This window comes from Salvelinus sp. IW2-2015, unplaced genomic scaffold, assembly GCF_002910315.2.
Source record: "Salvelinus sp. IW2-2015 unplaced genomic scaffold, ASM291031v2 Un_scaffold1687, whole genome shotgun sequence".
In the NCBI taxonomy this organism is placed as follows: Eukaryota; Metazoa; Chordata; class Actinopteri; order Salmoniformes; family Salmonidae; genus Salvelinus; species Salvelinus sp. IW2-2015.
In genome coordinates, this window is record NW_019943086.1 from 79,081 (window position 1) to 96,680 (window position 17,600).

Sequence of the window (17,600 nt, forward strand, 5' to 3'; positions counted from 1 at the left end):
GGTTGGTGGAGCATGGTACTGGTTGGTGGTAGCGGTGGTACTGGGTTGGTTGGAGCGTGGTCTGGTTGGCTGGAGCGTGGTACTGGTTGGTGGAACGTGGTACTGGTTGTGGAGCGTGGGTACTGGTTGGTGGAGCCGTGGTACTGGTTAGTGGAGCGTGTACTGGTTGGGTGGAGCGTGGTAACTGGTTTTGGTGGAGGCGTGGTACTGGTTGTGGAGCGTGGATACTGGTTGGTGGAGCACGGTACTGGTTGGTGGACGTGGTACTGGTTGGTGTAGCGTGGTACTGGTTGGTGGAAGCGTGGTACTGAGTTTGGTTGAGCGGTGGTACTCGTTAGTGGAGCGTGGTACTAGGTTGGTGGACGCGTGGTACTGGTTGGTGGACGAGGTCTGGTTGGTGGAGCGTCGATACTGGTTTGGTGGACGTGGTACGTTTTGGTGGATTGCGTGGTATAGTTGTGTGTGCGTAGGTACTGGTTGGTGGATGCGTGGTGACTGACGTGTTGGTGGATGCGTGGTACTGTTGGTGGAGCGTGGTATACTCGGTTGGTGGAGCGTGGTACTAGGTTTGTGTGAGCGTGGTACTGGTTTGGTGGAGGGGTACGCGTGGTAGCGTGGTAAATGTGTGGAGGAGCGTGGTACTGGGTTGGTGAAGCGTGGTCTGGTAGGACGTGATAGTTTGGTGGAGCGTGGTACTGGTTGGTGAGCGTGGTACTGCGGTTGACTGAGATGGACGGTGGTACTGGTTGGTGGAAGGCTGTTGGGGTAGCTGGCTTGGTGGACTGCGTGCAGACGCTGCTGGTTGAGGTGGAGCGTGGTATTGGTGGAGGTGGTTGGACTGGTTGGTGGAGCGTGGTACTGGTTGGTGGACGTGACTGTGGACCGTGGTACTGGTTTGGGAGCGTGGTACTGTTGGCTGGAGCGTGGTACTGGTTGGTGGAGCCGTGGGTACTGTTGGAGTGTAATCTAGTTGGTGGGCGTGGTACTGAGTTGGTGGAGCGGTGCGTTACGTGGTTAGGTGGCGTGGTACTGTTGGTGGATGCGTGGTACTAGGTGAGCGTGGTACTGGTTTGGTGGAGCTGGTACTGGTTGGTGGAGCGTGGTACTGGTTGGTGGAGCGTGGTACTGGTTGGTGGAGCGTGGTACGGTTGGTGGAGCGTGGTACGGTTGGGTGGAGCGTGGTACTGGTTTGGTGGATGTGCGTGGTACTGGTTGGTGGAGCGTGGTATAGTTGGTGGAGCGTGGTACTGGTTGGTGGAGCGTGGTACTGGTTGGTGGAGCGTGGTACTGGTTGGTGGAGCGTGGTACTGGTTGGTGGAGCGTGGTACTGGTTTGGTGGAGCGTGGTATTGGTTTGGTGGAGCGGGGTACTGTTGGCTGGAGCGTGGTACTGGTTGGTGGAGCATGGTCACGCTGTTTGGTGGAGCGTGGTACTGTTGGTGGAGCGTGGTACTGGTTGGTGGAGCGTGTACTGGTTGGTGGAGCGTGGTACGTTGGTGGAGCGTGGTACTGGTGGTGGAGCGTGGTACTGGTTGTGGAGCGTGGTACTGGTTGGTGGCGTGTACTGGTTGGTGGAGCGTGGTACTGGTTGGTGGAGCGTGGTACTGGTTGGTGGAGCCGTGGTTACTGGTTGGTGGAGCGTGGGTACTGGTTGGTGGAGCATGGTACTGGCGTTGCAACACCACACAGTTTGTGGCTTCTGAATGATTCCTCATGGCCACATACAGTCCACTGGATATATTTAACTTGAATATATGACAGTACAACTGTCACTTTGGATAGAAGAAGTTGGTTAAATAACCATATTACAATCATTATCAATATTACCATTACCTTGCAAATTCTCCTGAAAGTGTCTGCTAATGTGAATGACAATATAATCATGGATCACTGTCATTAACCTTTCGCGTTTTTTCCACCAGTATTTGCTTATAGTGGCTGACAGTTCAAACTGGGAGGCTCCGGCTGGAGCGGCATCCGCTCTGTCATTAGCTCCGACAGCTTCTGGTCCCTCTCCAGAACCTTGTCCACATTCACCGCATAATATCCACCACCTGGAGAAGAGAGGAGAGGAAGAGGAGAGGAGGGAGAGAGAGGAGAGGAGAGGAGAGGAAGAGGAAGGAAAGGAGAAGGAGAGGAGAGGAGAGGAGAGGAGAGGAGGAGGGAGGGAGAGGAGAGGAGAGGAGAGGAGAGGAGAGGAGAGGAGAATTTACTGACAGCCCGAGCCATAGAAGCCACCATCACACAATTGAATACAGCAGAAACCATTCCCAAGCTGCAGTGCAGTCCATTACTAAGATAAATTGATCAACCATGTTATTTTCTTTATGTTAATAGCTAACATAACTTTGCCATAGAAATAGAATACATAGAACATCATCATAGACAGCCATGTTGTATCGTATGCTAGCCATGTTGTGTAGTATGCTAGCCATGTTGTATCATATGCTAGCCATGTTGTATTGTATGCTAGCCATGCTGTATCGTATGTAGCAAATTGTTTATCGTGGGTATGTAATTTGGAATAGTTGTTACATACATTTCTCACGCATCACATTCATTATGCACATCACCACAAACACAGCAGCAAATAAAATGACAATTCATGTTGTCAGGTTGATGGAATATCATGTTGATCCCAAAAGCCACACCCTGAGGAGACTGCATAGCCAAAACATTACTGAAATAGAGTCATAAAACAAATCAAACTGCAACGTAGAGTAAGAGTAGAGTAGACTATTGCTACTCTAATTTTTAGATTTCCCAACAATCAAAAGAATGTCAGCTCTGTTTCTACAGCTTGGCTCATGACCGGCATTTCATTCCAGAAGGTTATTCTTTTACTTCTGGCCTCATTCCCTCCCTTCCGCTCATTTCATTGAATTGGATAAATGAAAGCAAAATGGGGGAACTAGGTGGCGCTATTGCTTACACCAAGGAGAGTGAAACGAATGCAGAGAGGAGGGAGCAACTGGAAATGCACCCAGATCTGGCCTAATTGCTGCTAGTTGTCTCACGCTGTGACGTCAATCCAGAGCTAGCTACTTGCTGTAGTTTAAAATGTTGTACGTAATGGTTTGGCACGAGTGGGAGTCCTGTTAGAGCATGGTATCGAGCCCGGAGCAGGTTGGTTGGTAACTGTATGTGCGTGTCCAGTACCTTAGCTCACCTCCTCCACTTGGGCTTGGTGTCTGTTGTGCCTGCGGTTTGCTGGAGGTGTTGGGAGGAGGGGGTGGGGCCTCCACTGGGGCTCCTTGCTCCTAGGGGGCCCCCTGGTGGGGCTCCGGGAGGTCCCAGCTGGGGGAGCAAGCATCTGGGGCAGACTGGGAAGGGGAGAGAGGGAGGAAGGAGGCAGAGGAGAAGAGACACACCTCCACCAAGTACACTGGAAAACCGTTCCGCACCGGCCGACCACTAAGTTGAGCCGGGAGGAGCGGAGACGCGGGCTCCGGAAGAAGAAGACCCGGATCGAAGGACATCACGCCCGACCCACCATACCAGCCCACCAACCAGTACCACGCTCCAACCCAACCAGTACCCGGTAGACAAAATAATCGTTCGCCACCAGGTACCATCGCTTCACCTAAACCATACCAATAGGGGAAACACGTCCACACAGTACACACGACTCTCACAACGCAGAATACAACCTCACACCCAAGTAGCGAAGCTCGCCAAACCAGTACCGAATGCTCGCATACAACCAACTGAGCCATTGAGGTGCAGGGGCTGAGGCGGACACACAGCGTCGTCCCACCGCTGTCCCCTTTCCGCGGTACTAATCCCTAATTAGTCTGTCTGTGGCGAGGGAGTGGCGCTCCGGGGAATGGGGAATAGGGGGTCTCACTGCAAGGTTTTCTCTAGCAGTTATTCTTATTAATTGCATAGCAATAGCACAAAAATACACTGACTAAGACACAAGGGAGTGTGATGAAATTTTACGCTCTGCTTTTTGTTTTGTCATATGTGGCTGGGTTGGTGTGTGGTGTGTGTGTGTTTTTTGGTCAGACAGGCTAAGTTATACCGCAGCGAATTCACCCCTGATAAAAAACACATGTTTTAATCACCTGAGGAAAATCTATCAGTTTATTAACTAGAAGATAGAAAATAAAGAAAAATCTTATACTCTCCCATTTGCTTTTCTTTCTAGATGAGATCATTATGGGTATATTGGAGTTCTCTGTGGTCGGAGTCCTTTTCTGTAAGTACCATTTTTCCACTTTCCCCTATTACCATTCATTGATACCCACTCGCATGTAGCCAGTTAGAGGCTTTCTTCACGTCTTTTGAACTTCATTTAGAAATTTTTGCATATGAATTATTGTGCAGATGACTAAATTAATTTCCATTACTTCTGTATCAGCATTAGCAGATACTCACACTGCTCTCAGGGGGTCTGCCGGTTTTGATCTAGCAGAAGTACTTTTCGTTAGCGGTTTAGGAGAATTAAATGGAGGTTAGAATATTAGGTAAAGGTTAGGAAATGGTTAGGGTTAGCTAAAATTTACACATATCTAGCTGTAACAACAGGCCTGTCCTGAGACCAGTCTTGGTTTCCACTAATGCAATTCTGAATCCATACTACTAGTCAAGTGCAGTAGATGTTAAGGCGAGGCCACAGCTATAATCAGTGTGCACTTATAACGGCCCAGGTCTTGCCCTGCTCTGACGGTCTCCTAGTGCCTACTCTACAGTATGAATTTCATGATAACTTATTACAGTAAATGATTGAAACAGTATATAAGGCCTTGTTACCAGTATTCAGCAGAAACAACACATGTGTGAGTTCCCACGAATGCAAAGATAATTATTTAGCTGTAAACCCATTGTTAGATGTTGTTCAGTTTGTGATTCAGGAACCCATAAATCTGCTGACCCAATTATTGAATATCTCTATCCTCTTTTCTCTCCTCCCACCCTTCTCTCTTTTATCTTTCGCTCTCTCCTCCATCGTTCTCATAGGTACTTCTTCTATTGAGTAAATCCAGCGTGGCAGGACAAGACATGAGAGCGAATAGAGAGAGAAAGAAGAAACAAAATCGACACAAACCAAACTCCAGTCCCGCCCTTTTTCTCCAAACCAGTGTCTTCCTCTAGCACTTAAACATGACGCTAGTGTCTCTCTTTTTCTTCGTCCTCCTCGCCTTCCCTTCTTTATCATTTCTTCCTCTGTTTTGGCGTGCTGTCTCACTCACCTCTTTCCTGATCTGCGTCTCATACATTATTAAAGTGTGGCAGTTAAGGTGGCATAGTATGGAAAAGGAGGGAGACGAGAGAGAAGAAGGGAATAAGGGGAGGAGATAAGAAAACCCTCGTGACACAGGGACAGATGAGGGTGGAAGCATAACGTGGGAGTAGAGGAGAGAGAAGCAGAAGAGTAAGAGAGATAGAGAGAGTGAAAAGAGAGAGTAATAGCATTGAGAGAGGAGAGGTGAGTTGAAGCGAGAGAGTAGAGCAGTTTTTCTTTCGTATTTTCGATGCAAGTTGGTGGTCGTGAATGTTATTTTTTGGGAGAGGGTAAGCCCACATCACACAATTGAATACAGCATGAAACCATTCCCAAGCTGCAGTGCAGTCCATTACTAAGATAAATTGATCAACCATGTTATTTTCTTTATGTTAATAGCTAACATAACTTTGGCCATAGAAATAGAATACATAGAACATCATCATAGACAGCCATGTTGTATCGTATGCTAGCCATGTTGTGTAGTATGCTAGCCATGTTGTATCATATGCTAGCCATGTTGTATTGTATGCTAGCCATGCTGTATCGTATGCTAGCCAAATTGTTATCGTGGGTATTGTATTTTGGAATAGTTGTTACAACATTTCTCAGCGCATCATTCATTATGCACACACCACAAACACACAGCAATAAAATGACAAATTCATGTTGTCAGGTTGATGGAATATCATGTTGATCCCAGAAAGCCACACCCTGACGGAGACTGCATAGCCAAAACATTACTGAAATAAGTCATAAAACAAATCAAACTGCAACGTAGAGTAGAGTAGAGTAGACTATGCTACTCTATTTTTAGATTTCCCAACAATCAAAGAATGTCAGCTCTGTTTCTACAGCTTGGCTCATGACCGCATTTCATTCCAGAAGGTTATTCTTTTACTTCTGGCCTCATTCCCTCCCTTCCCCTATTTCATTGAATTGGATAAATGAAAGCAAAATGGGGGAAACTAGGTGGCGCTATTGCTTACACCAAGGAGAGTGAACGAYTGCAGAGAGGAGGGAGCAACTGGAAATGCAGCCCAGATCTGGCCTAATTGCTGCTAGTTGTCTCACGCTGTGACGTCAATCCCAGAGCTAGCTACTTGCTGTAGTTTAAAATGTTGTACTGTATGGTTTGGCACGAGTGGGAGTCCTGTTAGGAGCATGGTATCGAAGCCCGGAGCAGGTTGGTTGGTACTGTATGTGCGTGTCACACTAGCTCACCTCCTCCACTTGGGCTTGTGTCTGTTGTAGCCTGCGGTTGCTGGAGGTGTTGGGAGGAGGGGGTGGGGGCCCTCCACCTGGGGCTCCGTCTGCTCCTGGGGCCCCTGGGGCTCCGGGAGGTCCAGCTGGGGGAGCAGCATCTGGGGCAGACCTGGGAAGGGGAGAGAGGGAGGAAGGGACGGAGAGGAGAAGAGATGGGAAAGCGAGGGATAGGCGGGGGGAAGGAGGGAGACGGGAAGAGAGAGATGAGGAAGGGTAAGAAAAATAAATGGGGAGATGAGAAAGGGGAGAGGAAGAGAAGAGACAGATGTGAGGGAGAGGGGGAAGGGGAGGAGGAGGACATTTTACATTTAGCAGTCAAGCTGAAACAACTGCATTTTAGAGGTGTTGTAACTCAAACTATTTTCAACAAATAAGCCTTGATAACAGTACTCAGTGATAAAAGACATTCAGATTAAAAGTTCAAAACACAGAAGGGCAGGTATAATGAGGAGAGGGGAAAGAGGAGGAGGAGGAGGAGGAAATAAGGGATATGAGCTAAAGGAAGGAATTGGAAGCAAGAGAGGGGAAGAGGGAGAGGAAGTGTATTGGGGAGGCTGTATCGCATTAGTGGAAACCAAGACTGTTCTTGGGGCAGGTCTGCCGGTTTTGGCTAACAGAAGTGACTTTTCATAGAATATTGGGAGAATGCCCTGAAAACAGTCTTGGTTTTCACTAATGCGATGCCGCATGGGGGAGAGGAAGAAAGATGAATGATGAGGTACAGAAAGGAGAAAAGCTGTTGGTGAGGAGAATAAATGGGATAAAGTCAGAGTTGTATATGGGATAGATGCCTCCCTGAGACAGAGAGAGACAGAGAGAGAGAGAGAGATGGAGAGAAGAGAGAGACAGACAAGAGAGAGGAAAGAAAAAGAGCGAGAGAGGGGGGAGAGAGACAGAAAGAGAGAGAGAGAGTGTCAGATTAAGCAAGAGGGAGATAAGAAGAAGAGGAGGATGAGAGGAAAGGCCAAAAGAAAAGTAAGAGGAGGCTGTAGAGATAGAGAACAGGAGAGAGGGTTAAGAGAGAAGGATAAGGAGAAATGGAATAAAAGGAGAGGAGAGAGAAAAGGCAGAAGGATTAAAACAACTAATTTGGTTCAGAAGGGTAAAGAGAGGGGGAGGAGGGGTGGTGAGAGAAAGGGGAGGGGTGAGAGGGGGAGCGTTCTAACACAGACAGCCTACATTGACTCATCTGGGGGTGTTGGTCCTGACTCAGACTATTGAAATTAGTAAAATATACAGTAGAGGCAACCATTCCATCCACCATATATATATGAATATGAAGAATATAGCCATCATTTGAAAGGCATGAACTTGTTCTATACTGCAGTTGCAGGACAGTCTCATCCCAGATGTCATGCGTAGTACCCTACTGTATGTCCTACTGTAACAGGAGAAGAAGACAAACATCTCAGACCAATCAGTTCACATTGATATTGATCTTCTAATACTTCACAGACATTTGATAACCTGGAAGTCCCTAGAACCATACGGTTCAAAACCCATGGAATAAAGAAAGAAAACATAATTTCAGCTGAAATAAGCCAATTATTAATTAAAATAATCAAGCAAAAAATGAATTTCTTTTGAAGCCCAGAAGAGGACTGAGGGTAATCAACTACAYTAGACGAGATCCATTATTCAGAGCTGCTGTGACGGAAAAAGACTTGCGTCAGCAAAATACATTAAGCTAGAACAAATCAATAGAGCATAGAAAAAGCCTGACAACATGATAGAAATACTCAACATATTAGAATAAATCATGTTTAGTGAATATCCATTTTTTATAGAATAAGTAAAAAAGAGGAAGCCCTGCATTGATACTCACATCTTCTATGCAGCTGCTTGGAACTGACACACTGTCACTGAGCGGTGGGGGGAGGGAGGGGGAGGGGGGGTTGCGAGAGACGAAAGGGGGAAGGGTCTGAAGTAAAAAATTAAAAAGCGAAATCACAAAAAAGCAATGGGAAAATCTCTGCTGTCGTCCAAAGATGTCCAGAACCTCAGAGACTCGACTGATTAAAATGATGCGTTAATAACAAACGGACGCAGAAGCTGATGCAGTAACCTCAAAGCAATGCTTTAGCACCGCAAGTCATCCCCAAAGTACCGCAATACCCAGGCAAGCGTCGGGTAATAATTCACTCGAAGAAAGGCAACGGAACCAGAGGTTGAAAGTGAATACGGGTGATGCACAGATTCTCAATTTCAGCTCGTAAAATCCATAAGGGATAAATCKAAGGATGCTTGGCGATTTTCTTTAAATAATAAATCTATGCAAGAGAAGTCGTGATACTCCAAAGATGCTGAGTCGAGATGCTCAAAATCACACCAATGGTTTAYGTTGCACGTTCCCCTTCAAAAGCTAAACACAACTGATTTCACTTTCCTTTACATTAACCATTTATATAATTTCACTATTTTCCCGTGGTCTAGTTTCAGAATTATCTAGAATTATCTAACACCGCCGTTGTTCCCCCTCTCCCGGCGAGTGTGTCGAAGCGTATYTGTGTGTCGGTTTGTGCGCTAGTTTCGTTAGTGTGTGTTTGTGTGATGGCACTATACTGCAATAATGCGTCGCTCCCCTTCCCCTCTCTCTCTCCAGCTGGACTAATAACGATGGTGCGGTACCTCTTTCCCAACCCCCTCCCTCCTCTTTCTTGTGCTCCCCTCTCGCTCCACACTTTGCAGTACTGCAGTTTTCTCTGTGTGTCGGATAGGGCGGCAGGACGACACTGCGGTACATTGCTTGGTACAGAATGTTGACTCCGCTACCCCCCCCCACACTCTCACGCGTTCTGGCTTGTAAGTGCTCCCTTCTCCACCGGGACGACTAGGCTTCTCACTAACACCCAGTTATAGACTACTCACTATCTGTCCCTATGTTTGATTTATTCCAGTTTCATCATGACCACAACTCGGTTATTCCTCTTTAGTCCATGAATACAAAACGAGATGGGAGGCAGTGCGAACATTACTGCACAGCAGTGAGCTGCGTTATGGAGCAATATAGCCCCATTGGTTGCGTTGAAAACGTGCTAGCCAGGCCGTGGGGTAATTTAATATGGAGAATGCTTAGTCAAATCTGAGATCTGGTCAACTGATTGATTATTGAATATGTAACTTTATAGATTACTGCTATTGGCACATTCACATGGATCGACAATTTAGGTCGAAATGACTAACTACCTTTAGGTCAAATACTAATGCGGCCTTACAATAAAATCACTCAATTGTAATGACAAGCTTCTGTTTATTATCATACCCACAACATTACTTACATTAGTCCCCAATGTGATAATATTTACAGACCATAGAGCATCAAACATTGTGTGTATATTTCCACTTCTAGGAGTTCATAATGGTTGAAAACATGTATTTTACAGATGTGCGTGTTGATTTAGTGCTAACAACAATACTAAATGAATCCAACATTTTCCAGCTGTCAAAGTCAAAAACGAATTGCAATCAGCTTCCTCTTACCCCAATATGGATATAAGAAAAGGTGARTACCAAATGGTATAAGGGGCTGATATAAATCTAAGTGGCATAACTGAGTAGCACACATTTCTCTCTTTAGAATCTGAATGTGGTCCAGTGGGCAGGTTGTTAGTACAGTAGTAGTTRAGCATTGTTAGCCAGACCGCTCAGTCCCAGATCAGATCAGCGATGTTTCCCAAAGCGGTTGAAGTGTCGATAGAGGAAGCGGATCCTGTTCTGCATGTCGTGTTTGTCCTGTGTCATCATCCTGTCTCCTACCATCCTCTTCTTCCTCGTCAGACGCTGCAGCTCATTGCCACGGAAACCTTTCACCCAGACCGGTCCAACGATCAGGTTCTTAGGGTGGGCTTTGAAGTCACCTACAGACAACGCGTTAGAGATGTAAGGCCTGTTATAGGAGAGTGTGTGTGTGTGTTTTGGTTAACCCCAAAAAGACAGCACTGTACCATTTTGTATCAACTGGCAATATGGCAGAAGCCTTACATTACATTTTTAGCAGGGGGCAAAAGTGACATTTTCAGCATGTGTCCATTTTCATATCTACCTGGTAACCAAGAGTAGATTTGAAGTTAGTCCAGAGGACAGTGTCATGTTGCTGAAATGGTTTGAGTCCCAAGAGACTGGGAGCACTTTCATAAAGATATGAAAGTTATGCGTCAACTCAATGTCTTGACATCAGGTCAAATGAGCTATGATTTGATGCTGATAACTTCCCAATTACCTAAAATTCCTATGTTGTCATAAACCCCAAACATGCTCCTCTTCTCAGRCCACCTGTCCACCTTCTTCAGCTCAGGAATGGCATTCATACYGACTGGACAGCACACACCTGAAACACACATTTTGATCTCATTAGCTGGGCTACATTCAGTACCAAGACTTCAATTGACAAGAACTATAATAATGACTGTAATGCTACAGTATAAACAACGATTGTATGACACCTAATGTATCAGTGTCCTGTTTTGTAGTATACACATTAAAACTTCTTGTTACGACATATCAAATTCACAGGGCCCTGGTTGGAAAATTGTGAGCATGCAAAATAGGCCTATCATTATGAAATGTGTATTTTATTTAACTAAGTCAGTTAAGAACAAATTCTTATTTACAATGACAGCCTAGGAACAGTGGGTTAACTGACTTGTTCAGGGGCAGAACGACAGATTTTTACCTTGTCAGCTCGGGGATTCGATCTTGCAACCTTTCGGGTACTGGCCCAACGCTCTAACTAGGCTACCTGCAGCAGCTACAAAACATTCCATCTGAATTACAATGTACCTACCAGTTCTAATCTTAACTACCAGTGCTAATCTGTCTGGTTGTGTGGAGTGGCAAGCCTTCAGCAACCCTCTCAACAGAGACATAGTTCACCTGAAATACACAGAGGTCGTCAATCATTCTGGAAAGGTAAAATAGCTAACGTTAGCTAGCTAACTAACTAAATAAGAAATTGTACAGTACAGCTACACAACTAACATATTGCTACAGCCTAGTAACATTACCTAGCTACTAGTGTAATATTTTGTACAATATTTGCAAAAACAAGAGGTAACGTTAGTTAGAATAAAATGCTGTTCCTCTTTGCCTACAAGTTGACCTAGCTAAGCCAGCAATACCGTGTTTACCCGAAGCGTTGCACGTGTTTATGACCTTGTTTTCGTCAATCTAATATGATAATAAAATCAAAGACAATCGAAATTCACGTTTTAAAGCTTCGACATGTATAAAGTCATGCATGACAAACGGGCACCTCCATTTTCCTACTATTCCCAAGATGCAACGCGCATTTAACGTACAACTCCTAAACATCCGCATCAACAATTATCTGTTCATAGGGCTCGTTTTTTGTAGGTCTACAAACTGAACTACTGTAGACTACATTTTATCCACTAGGTGGATACATTCACTTCATACATTTTCACCAACCACATACGCATAAACACTATGAAGACACACTCACACGCTGTGTTGGTTTCAGTCTTACTATAACAAAAACAGCTGAATGGAATAAGGGGCGTCTGTTTCAAAGAAGCAAGCGCAGCAGAAATTAATTTGGTCCAATTTTCAGTTCTGCTTTGACGTCAGTGTCCTTCAGCGGAAAATAAAAATGAAAAACACATATTACAAAAAAATATAACAACATTCCATTGATGGCCCTACACCTATACTGACTTCTGATACTCATGCACGCCCAGATGTTATGATAATATTGCAGGATGCCGCATGAATTTGGTAAATTTACGGGCCGGGTTTACAAAGCATTTGCACAAGTGCAATGTATAGGAAAGGCCAATTTGGAATGTTTATATAAAGAATGTCTCATGTAATATGGCAGAGGAGATAGCCTATCAATAATAACTTGTGATATGAATGATTATTGTGGATAGGTAAGAATTGGGATTTATTTTAAAATGCATTTAAAAACACCCAAACCCAATTATTTAAAAACAAAAACATTCAAACTCTAAACAGTTTGAGAGAATAATTGCTGCATTTATTGAGACTTTACAGCCTGGTGTATCATTGTTCTACATAGCTGGTTTTTTATTATTATTCTGTGCACAGACAGTGTACTCAGTGGTGTAAAGTACTTAAGTAAAAATACTTTAAAGTACAACCTAAGTCGTTCTTTTGGGTATCTGTACTTTACTTTACTATTTTTTATTTTTGACAACTTTTACTTTTACTCCACTACATTCCTAAAGAAAATATTGTAATTTTTACTCCATACATTTTCCCTGACAACCAAAAGTACTCGTTACATTTTGAACGCTTAGCAGGACAGGAATATGGTCAAATTCGTGCACTTATCAAGAGAACACATGGTCATCCCTACTGCCTCTGGCGGACTCATTAAACACAAATGCATCTTTTGTAAATAATGTCTGAGTGTTAGAGTGTGCCCCTGGATATCCATACATTTTAAAACAAGAATAAGGCCGTCTGCTTTGCCCCTTTACCTCTTCTGTTCATGTACATATTACCTCGACTAACCTGTTCCCCAGCTCATTGACTAGGTACCTGTACCCCCTATATATACCGTAGCCTCGTTATTGTTTTTTTATTGTGTTACTTTAGTTTATTTAGTAAATATTTTCTTAACTCTATTTTTCTTAACTGCATTGTTGGTTAAGGGTTTGTAAGTAAGTATTTCACAGCAAGGTCTGCACCTGTTTTATTCGGTGCATGTGACAAATACATTTTGTTTTGATGAATATAAGGAATTTTAAATGATTTAAACTTTTACGTTTGATACTTAAGTATATTTAAAACCAAATACTTTTATACTTTTACTTAAGTAGTATTTTACTGGCTGACCTTCACTTTTACTTGAGTAACTTTCTATTAAGGAATCTATACTTTTACTCAAGTATGACAATTGGGTACTTTTTCCACCACTGAGTGTACTGTAGATAACTGTAGACCTTCAGGTTCAACATCTGGATTAAAAATCTGCTGAACAGACAGAAAAATGTCATATACAGTGCCTTCAGAAAGTATTCACACCCTTACATTTTTTCCACAATTTGTTGTGTTACAGCCTGAATTTAAAAAAAAGAAGCAGACATTGAATATCCCTTTGAGCATGGTGAAGTTATTAATTACACTTTGGATGGTGTATCAATACACCCAGTCACTAAAAAGATACAGACGTCCTTCCTACTCAGTTGCTGGAGAGGAAAGAAACAGCTCAGGGATTTCACCATGAAGTCACTGGTGACTTTAAAACAGTTACAGAGTTTAACGGCTGTGACAGGAGAAAACTGAGGATGGATTGACATCATTGTAGTTACTCCGCAATACTAACCTAACTGACAGAGTGAAAAGAAGGAAACCTGTACAGAACAAAAATATTCCAAAACATGCATCCTGTTTGCAACAAGGCACCAAAGTAATACTGCAAAATAAATGTGGCAAAGCAATTAACATGTTGTCCTGAATAGAAAGTATTATGTTTGGAGCAAATCCAACACAACACACTACTGAGTACCACTCTCCATATTTTCAAGCATAGTGGTGGCTGCATCATGTTATGGGTATGTAATTGTTAAGGACTGGGGAGTTTTTTGTATAAAAAATAAACGGAATGGAGCTAAGCACAGGCAAAATCCTAGAGGAAAATCTGGTTCAGTCTGCTTTCCACCAGACTCTGGGAGATGAATTCACCTTTCAGCAGGACAATAACCTAAAACACAAGACCAAATCTACACTGTAGTTACTTACCAAGAAGATAGTGAATGTTCCTGAGTGACCAGGTTACAGATTTGACTTAAATCTGCTTGAAAATCTATGGCAAGACCTGAAAATGGTTGTCTAGCAACGAGTACAGTTGCATGGACAGTCAGATTAATATAATAGTTTGTTTAAAACGTTTACAAAATTTGAAAAAAGTCAAGGGGTCTGAATACTTTTCTAATGCACTGTAAACAGTGTCCCCCGACCCCTCCCTGCCTCAGCCTCCAGTATCTATGCTGCAATAATCTATGTGCCGGGGCCAAGGGTCAGTCTTTTATATCTGGTGTAATTATCCTGTCTTATCTGGTGTCCTGTGTGAATTTAAGTGTGCTCCCTCTAATGCTCTAATTCTCTCTCCCTCTGAGCCCTAGGACCATGCCTCAGGACTACCTGGCCTGATGACTCCTGGCTGTCCCCAGTACACCTGGTCATGCTGCTGCTCCAGTTTCAACTGTTTTGCCTGCGGCAATGGAACCCTGACCTGTTCACCGGACGTTCTACCTCTCTCTCTACCACTCCTGCTATCTCAACCTCTGAATGACCATGCTGGTCATCTATGAAAGTGTTCTTCAAGATATTCAAACTCTGGCCTTAATGGCCATGTACTATCTCCACCAGGCACAGCCAGAAGAGGGCTGGCCACCCCTCAGAGCCTGGTTTTTCTCTAGGTTTCTTCCTAGTTTCCTGCCTTTCTKGGGGGTGTTTCCTATTCACCGTGCTTTTACGTCTGCATTCGTTGCTGTTTGGGGTTTTAGACTGGGTTTCTGTATAGCACTTTGTGACATCTGCTGGTGTAAAAAGGGCTTTATAAATACATTTGATTGATTGGTTAAAGTGTCTACATGACTATTGCCATACTCGGCCTACTGCCATAATCAGTTTAATATCGAATTATTTGTGTGCATGTAAACATATTCAATGATCAACAAACAATTTGACAGAGCTTGAAGTAGTTTGAAAAGAATAATGGCCAAATGTAGCACAATCCAGGTGTGGAAAGCTCCTAGACACTTACCCAGAAAGACTCACAGCTGTAATCCTGCCAAAGGTGATTCTAACATGTATTGACTCAGGGGGTTACTTATCTAATCAAGATATACTGTATGAGTGTTTTATTTTTCATATTTATTTTTATAAATGTTCGAATTTTCCTTCCACTTTGACATTAGAGTAAAAAAAAGGACAATAAAATATATTTTAATCCCACTTTGTAACAACAAAATGTGGAAAAAATCAAGGGGTGCTACTTTCTGAAGACTCTGTACATCCTTTCAACAGACAGAATGTAGTTTATCTCATCATGCATCCGCCTCCTCTCAGCTGCCAGTAAAAGGCTGTATCAGCCTACTGATATGGCCAGACTGGGTTCAAATGCCTTCTGTTTAATTTTTCTGTATTTATTTGTTTCTATATGTATGTATGTATATTTTTAATTGCTCTAGGGATATAATTATTTTTTGGATTAGCTTATTTACTATGATGTTTATTATTTTTTACTCTTTATGCGAGTAGAACACTGCAGAGAACACCGGACAAAGAATTATCAGTGAATTATCACAGTGAATTATTGTAATGTTTGTTTATGTGTCAATTAATGGGTTGCCAACTGACAATTTGACACGGAAATCAAATTTCATTCATTCCAATTTCATTCAGTGGTGCACTGTCAACTGAAGTGAAGTGTATTGAAATATTTCACAGCTCAAAGTTTGATTCATTTATTTGAAGAATGCCTATATGAGCCCAGTTTAAATCGACCAAACARAAAATGCTAATTCAAATACAAATTCAACATCAAAATGCTATGCACAATTAAGAGTGATTTGAACTWTAATTCCTATAGTTTTGTAACATTAGTGTGCTGGATTGAGGTCGAGATTGAGTGATGTGACGTGATGAGCGAGAGGGACAGGAACAGATGAGTTATCCTGTTGAAGAATTTAGACTGAAGATATCTAGTTGAAATATTTTCCCGACTTCAGGTTGATTTGCATACTGTAGGTTTTTTTCATCCTCATTGTCATCTATTGTTTCCATGTGAGGGGCATCTGTCTGTTTAAGACTTTCCCTCATCACTGCCTAACTGTGGATTTAAATACAGTATGTACATTTAAAGATCAGCAGGAGGAAAGACCACCTCACGAATCTGATTCACAGACCCCGAAAGCCAGCAAGAAAGAGAGAGAAGGAGGGGGCGGGGGTTGTGGTCCCAATGTACTCACTGAGCCACCAAATGTGGGCCAAAAACCCACAGCCTGTGATTTCAACAGGTTTACATGGAAATGTTTTGAGGTTTTGAAGAGAGTAGTGGGGGAGGGGGTTGATAGATGAGATAGAAATATTAAAAGATGTATCCAGCACAGAGAGATTCACAACTGTCTGAACCAGGGGAAAATATGGCTGCTACAAGAACACAAACAACTCTTGGGTCTTCACCCACACATTTTCATATATCTATCCATCTATACATCCATCCATCCATCCAAATACATTTAAACTCAGTTTTTCACAATTCCTGACATTTAATCCTAGTAAAAATTCCCTGTCTTAGGTCAGTTAGGATCACCACTTTATTTTAAGAATGTGAAAGGTCAGAAAAATAGTAGAGAGAATGATGTATTTCAGCTTTTATTTCTTTCATCACATTCCCAGTGGGTCAGAAGTTTACATACACTCAATTAGTATTTGGTAGCATTGCCTTTAAATTGTTTAACTTGGGTCAAACGTTTCGGGTAGACTTCCACAAGCTTCCCACAATAAGTTGGGTGAATTTTGGCCCATTCCTCCTGACAACGCTGGTGTAACTGAGTCAGGTTTGTAGGCCTCCCTGCTCACACACACTTTTTCAGTTCCGCCCACAAATGTTCTATGGGATTTAGGTCAGGACTTTGTGATGGCCACTCCAATACCTTGACTTTGTTGTCCTTAAGCCATTTCTCCACAACTTTGGAAGTATGCTTGGGGTCATTGTCCATTTGGAAGACCCATTTGCAACCAAGCTTTAACTTCCTGACTGATGTCTTGAGATGTTGCTTTACTATATCCACATAATTTTCCTTTCTCATGATGCCATCTATTTTGTGAAGTGCACCAGTCCCTCCTGCAGCAAAGCACCGCCACAACATGATGCTGCCATTGGGACACGGTTGGGATGGTGTTCTTCGGCTTGCAAGTATCTGGCTTTTTTTATGGCGGTTTTGGAGCAGTGGCTTCTTCCTTGCTGAGTGGCCTTTCAGGTTATGTCGATAAAGGACTCGTTTTACTGTGGATATAGACACTTTTGTACCTGTTTCCTCCAGCATCTTCACAAGGTTCTTTGCTGTTGTTCTGGGATTGATTTGCACTTTTCACACCAAAGTACGTTCATCTCT

The 17,600-nt window shown here is 43.3% G+C and overlaps 2 protein-coding genes across 2 annotated transcripts in view; both read right to left on the bottom strand.

Annotated features, from left to right (window-relative positions):
- LOC112071701 (vesicle-associated membrane protein 1-like) overlaps positions 1-9,286 on the bottom strand; it is a 9,654-nt gene extending 368 nt beyond the window's left edge. The window contains exons 1-2 of the mRNA XM_024139145.2: positions 8,318-9,286; positions 6,451-6,601 (exon numbers count right to left, since the gene is read on the bottom strand). Of these exons, the coding sequence (XP_023994913.1) occupies positions 6,451-6,601; positions 8,318-8,319 (153 nt within the window). The 5' untranslated portion in view covers positions 8,320-9,286. The remainder of the gene's footprint in view (positions 1-6,450; positions 6,602-8,317) is intronic.
- A 436-nt stretch (positions 9,287-9,722) lies between these two features.
- On the bottom strand, positions 9,723-11,758 carry mrpl51 (mitochondrial ribosomal protein L51). Its single transcript, XM_024139132.2, is given in 4 exon segments — positions 9,723-10,349; positions 10,712-10,819; positions 11,295-11,318; positions 11,321-11,758. Coding segments are annotated over 4 exon segments (366 nt in total). The 5' UTR covers positions 11,358-11,758; the 3' UTR covers positions 9,723-10,152.
- Between the last annotated feature and the right edge of the window lie 5,842 nt (positions 11,759-17,600).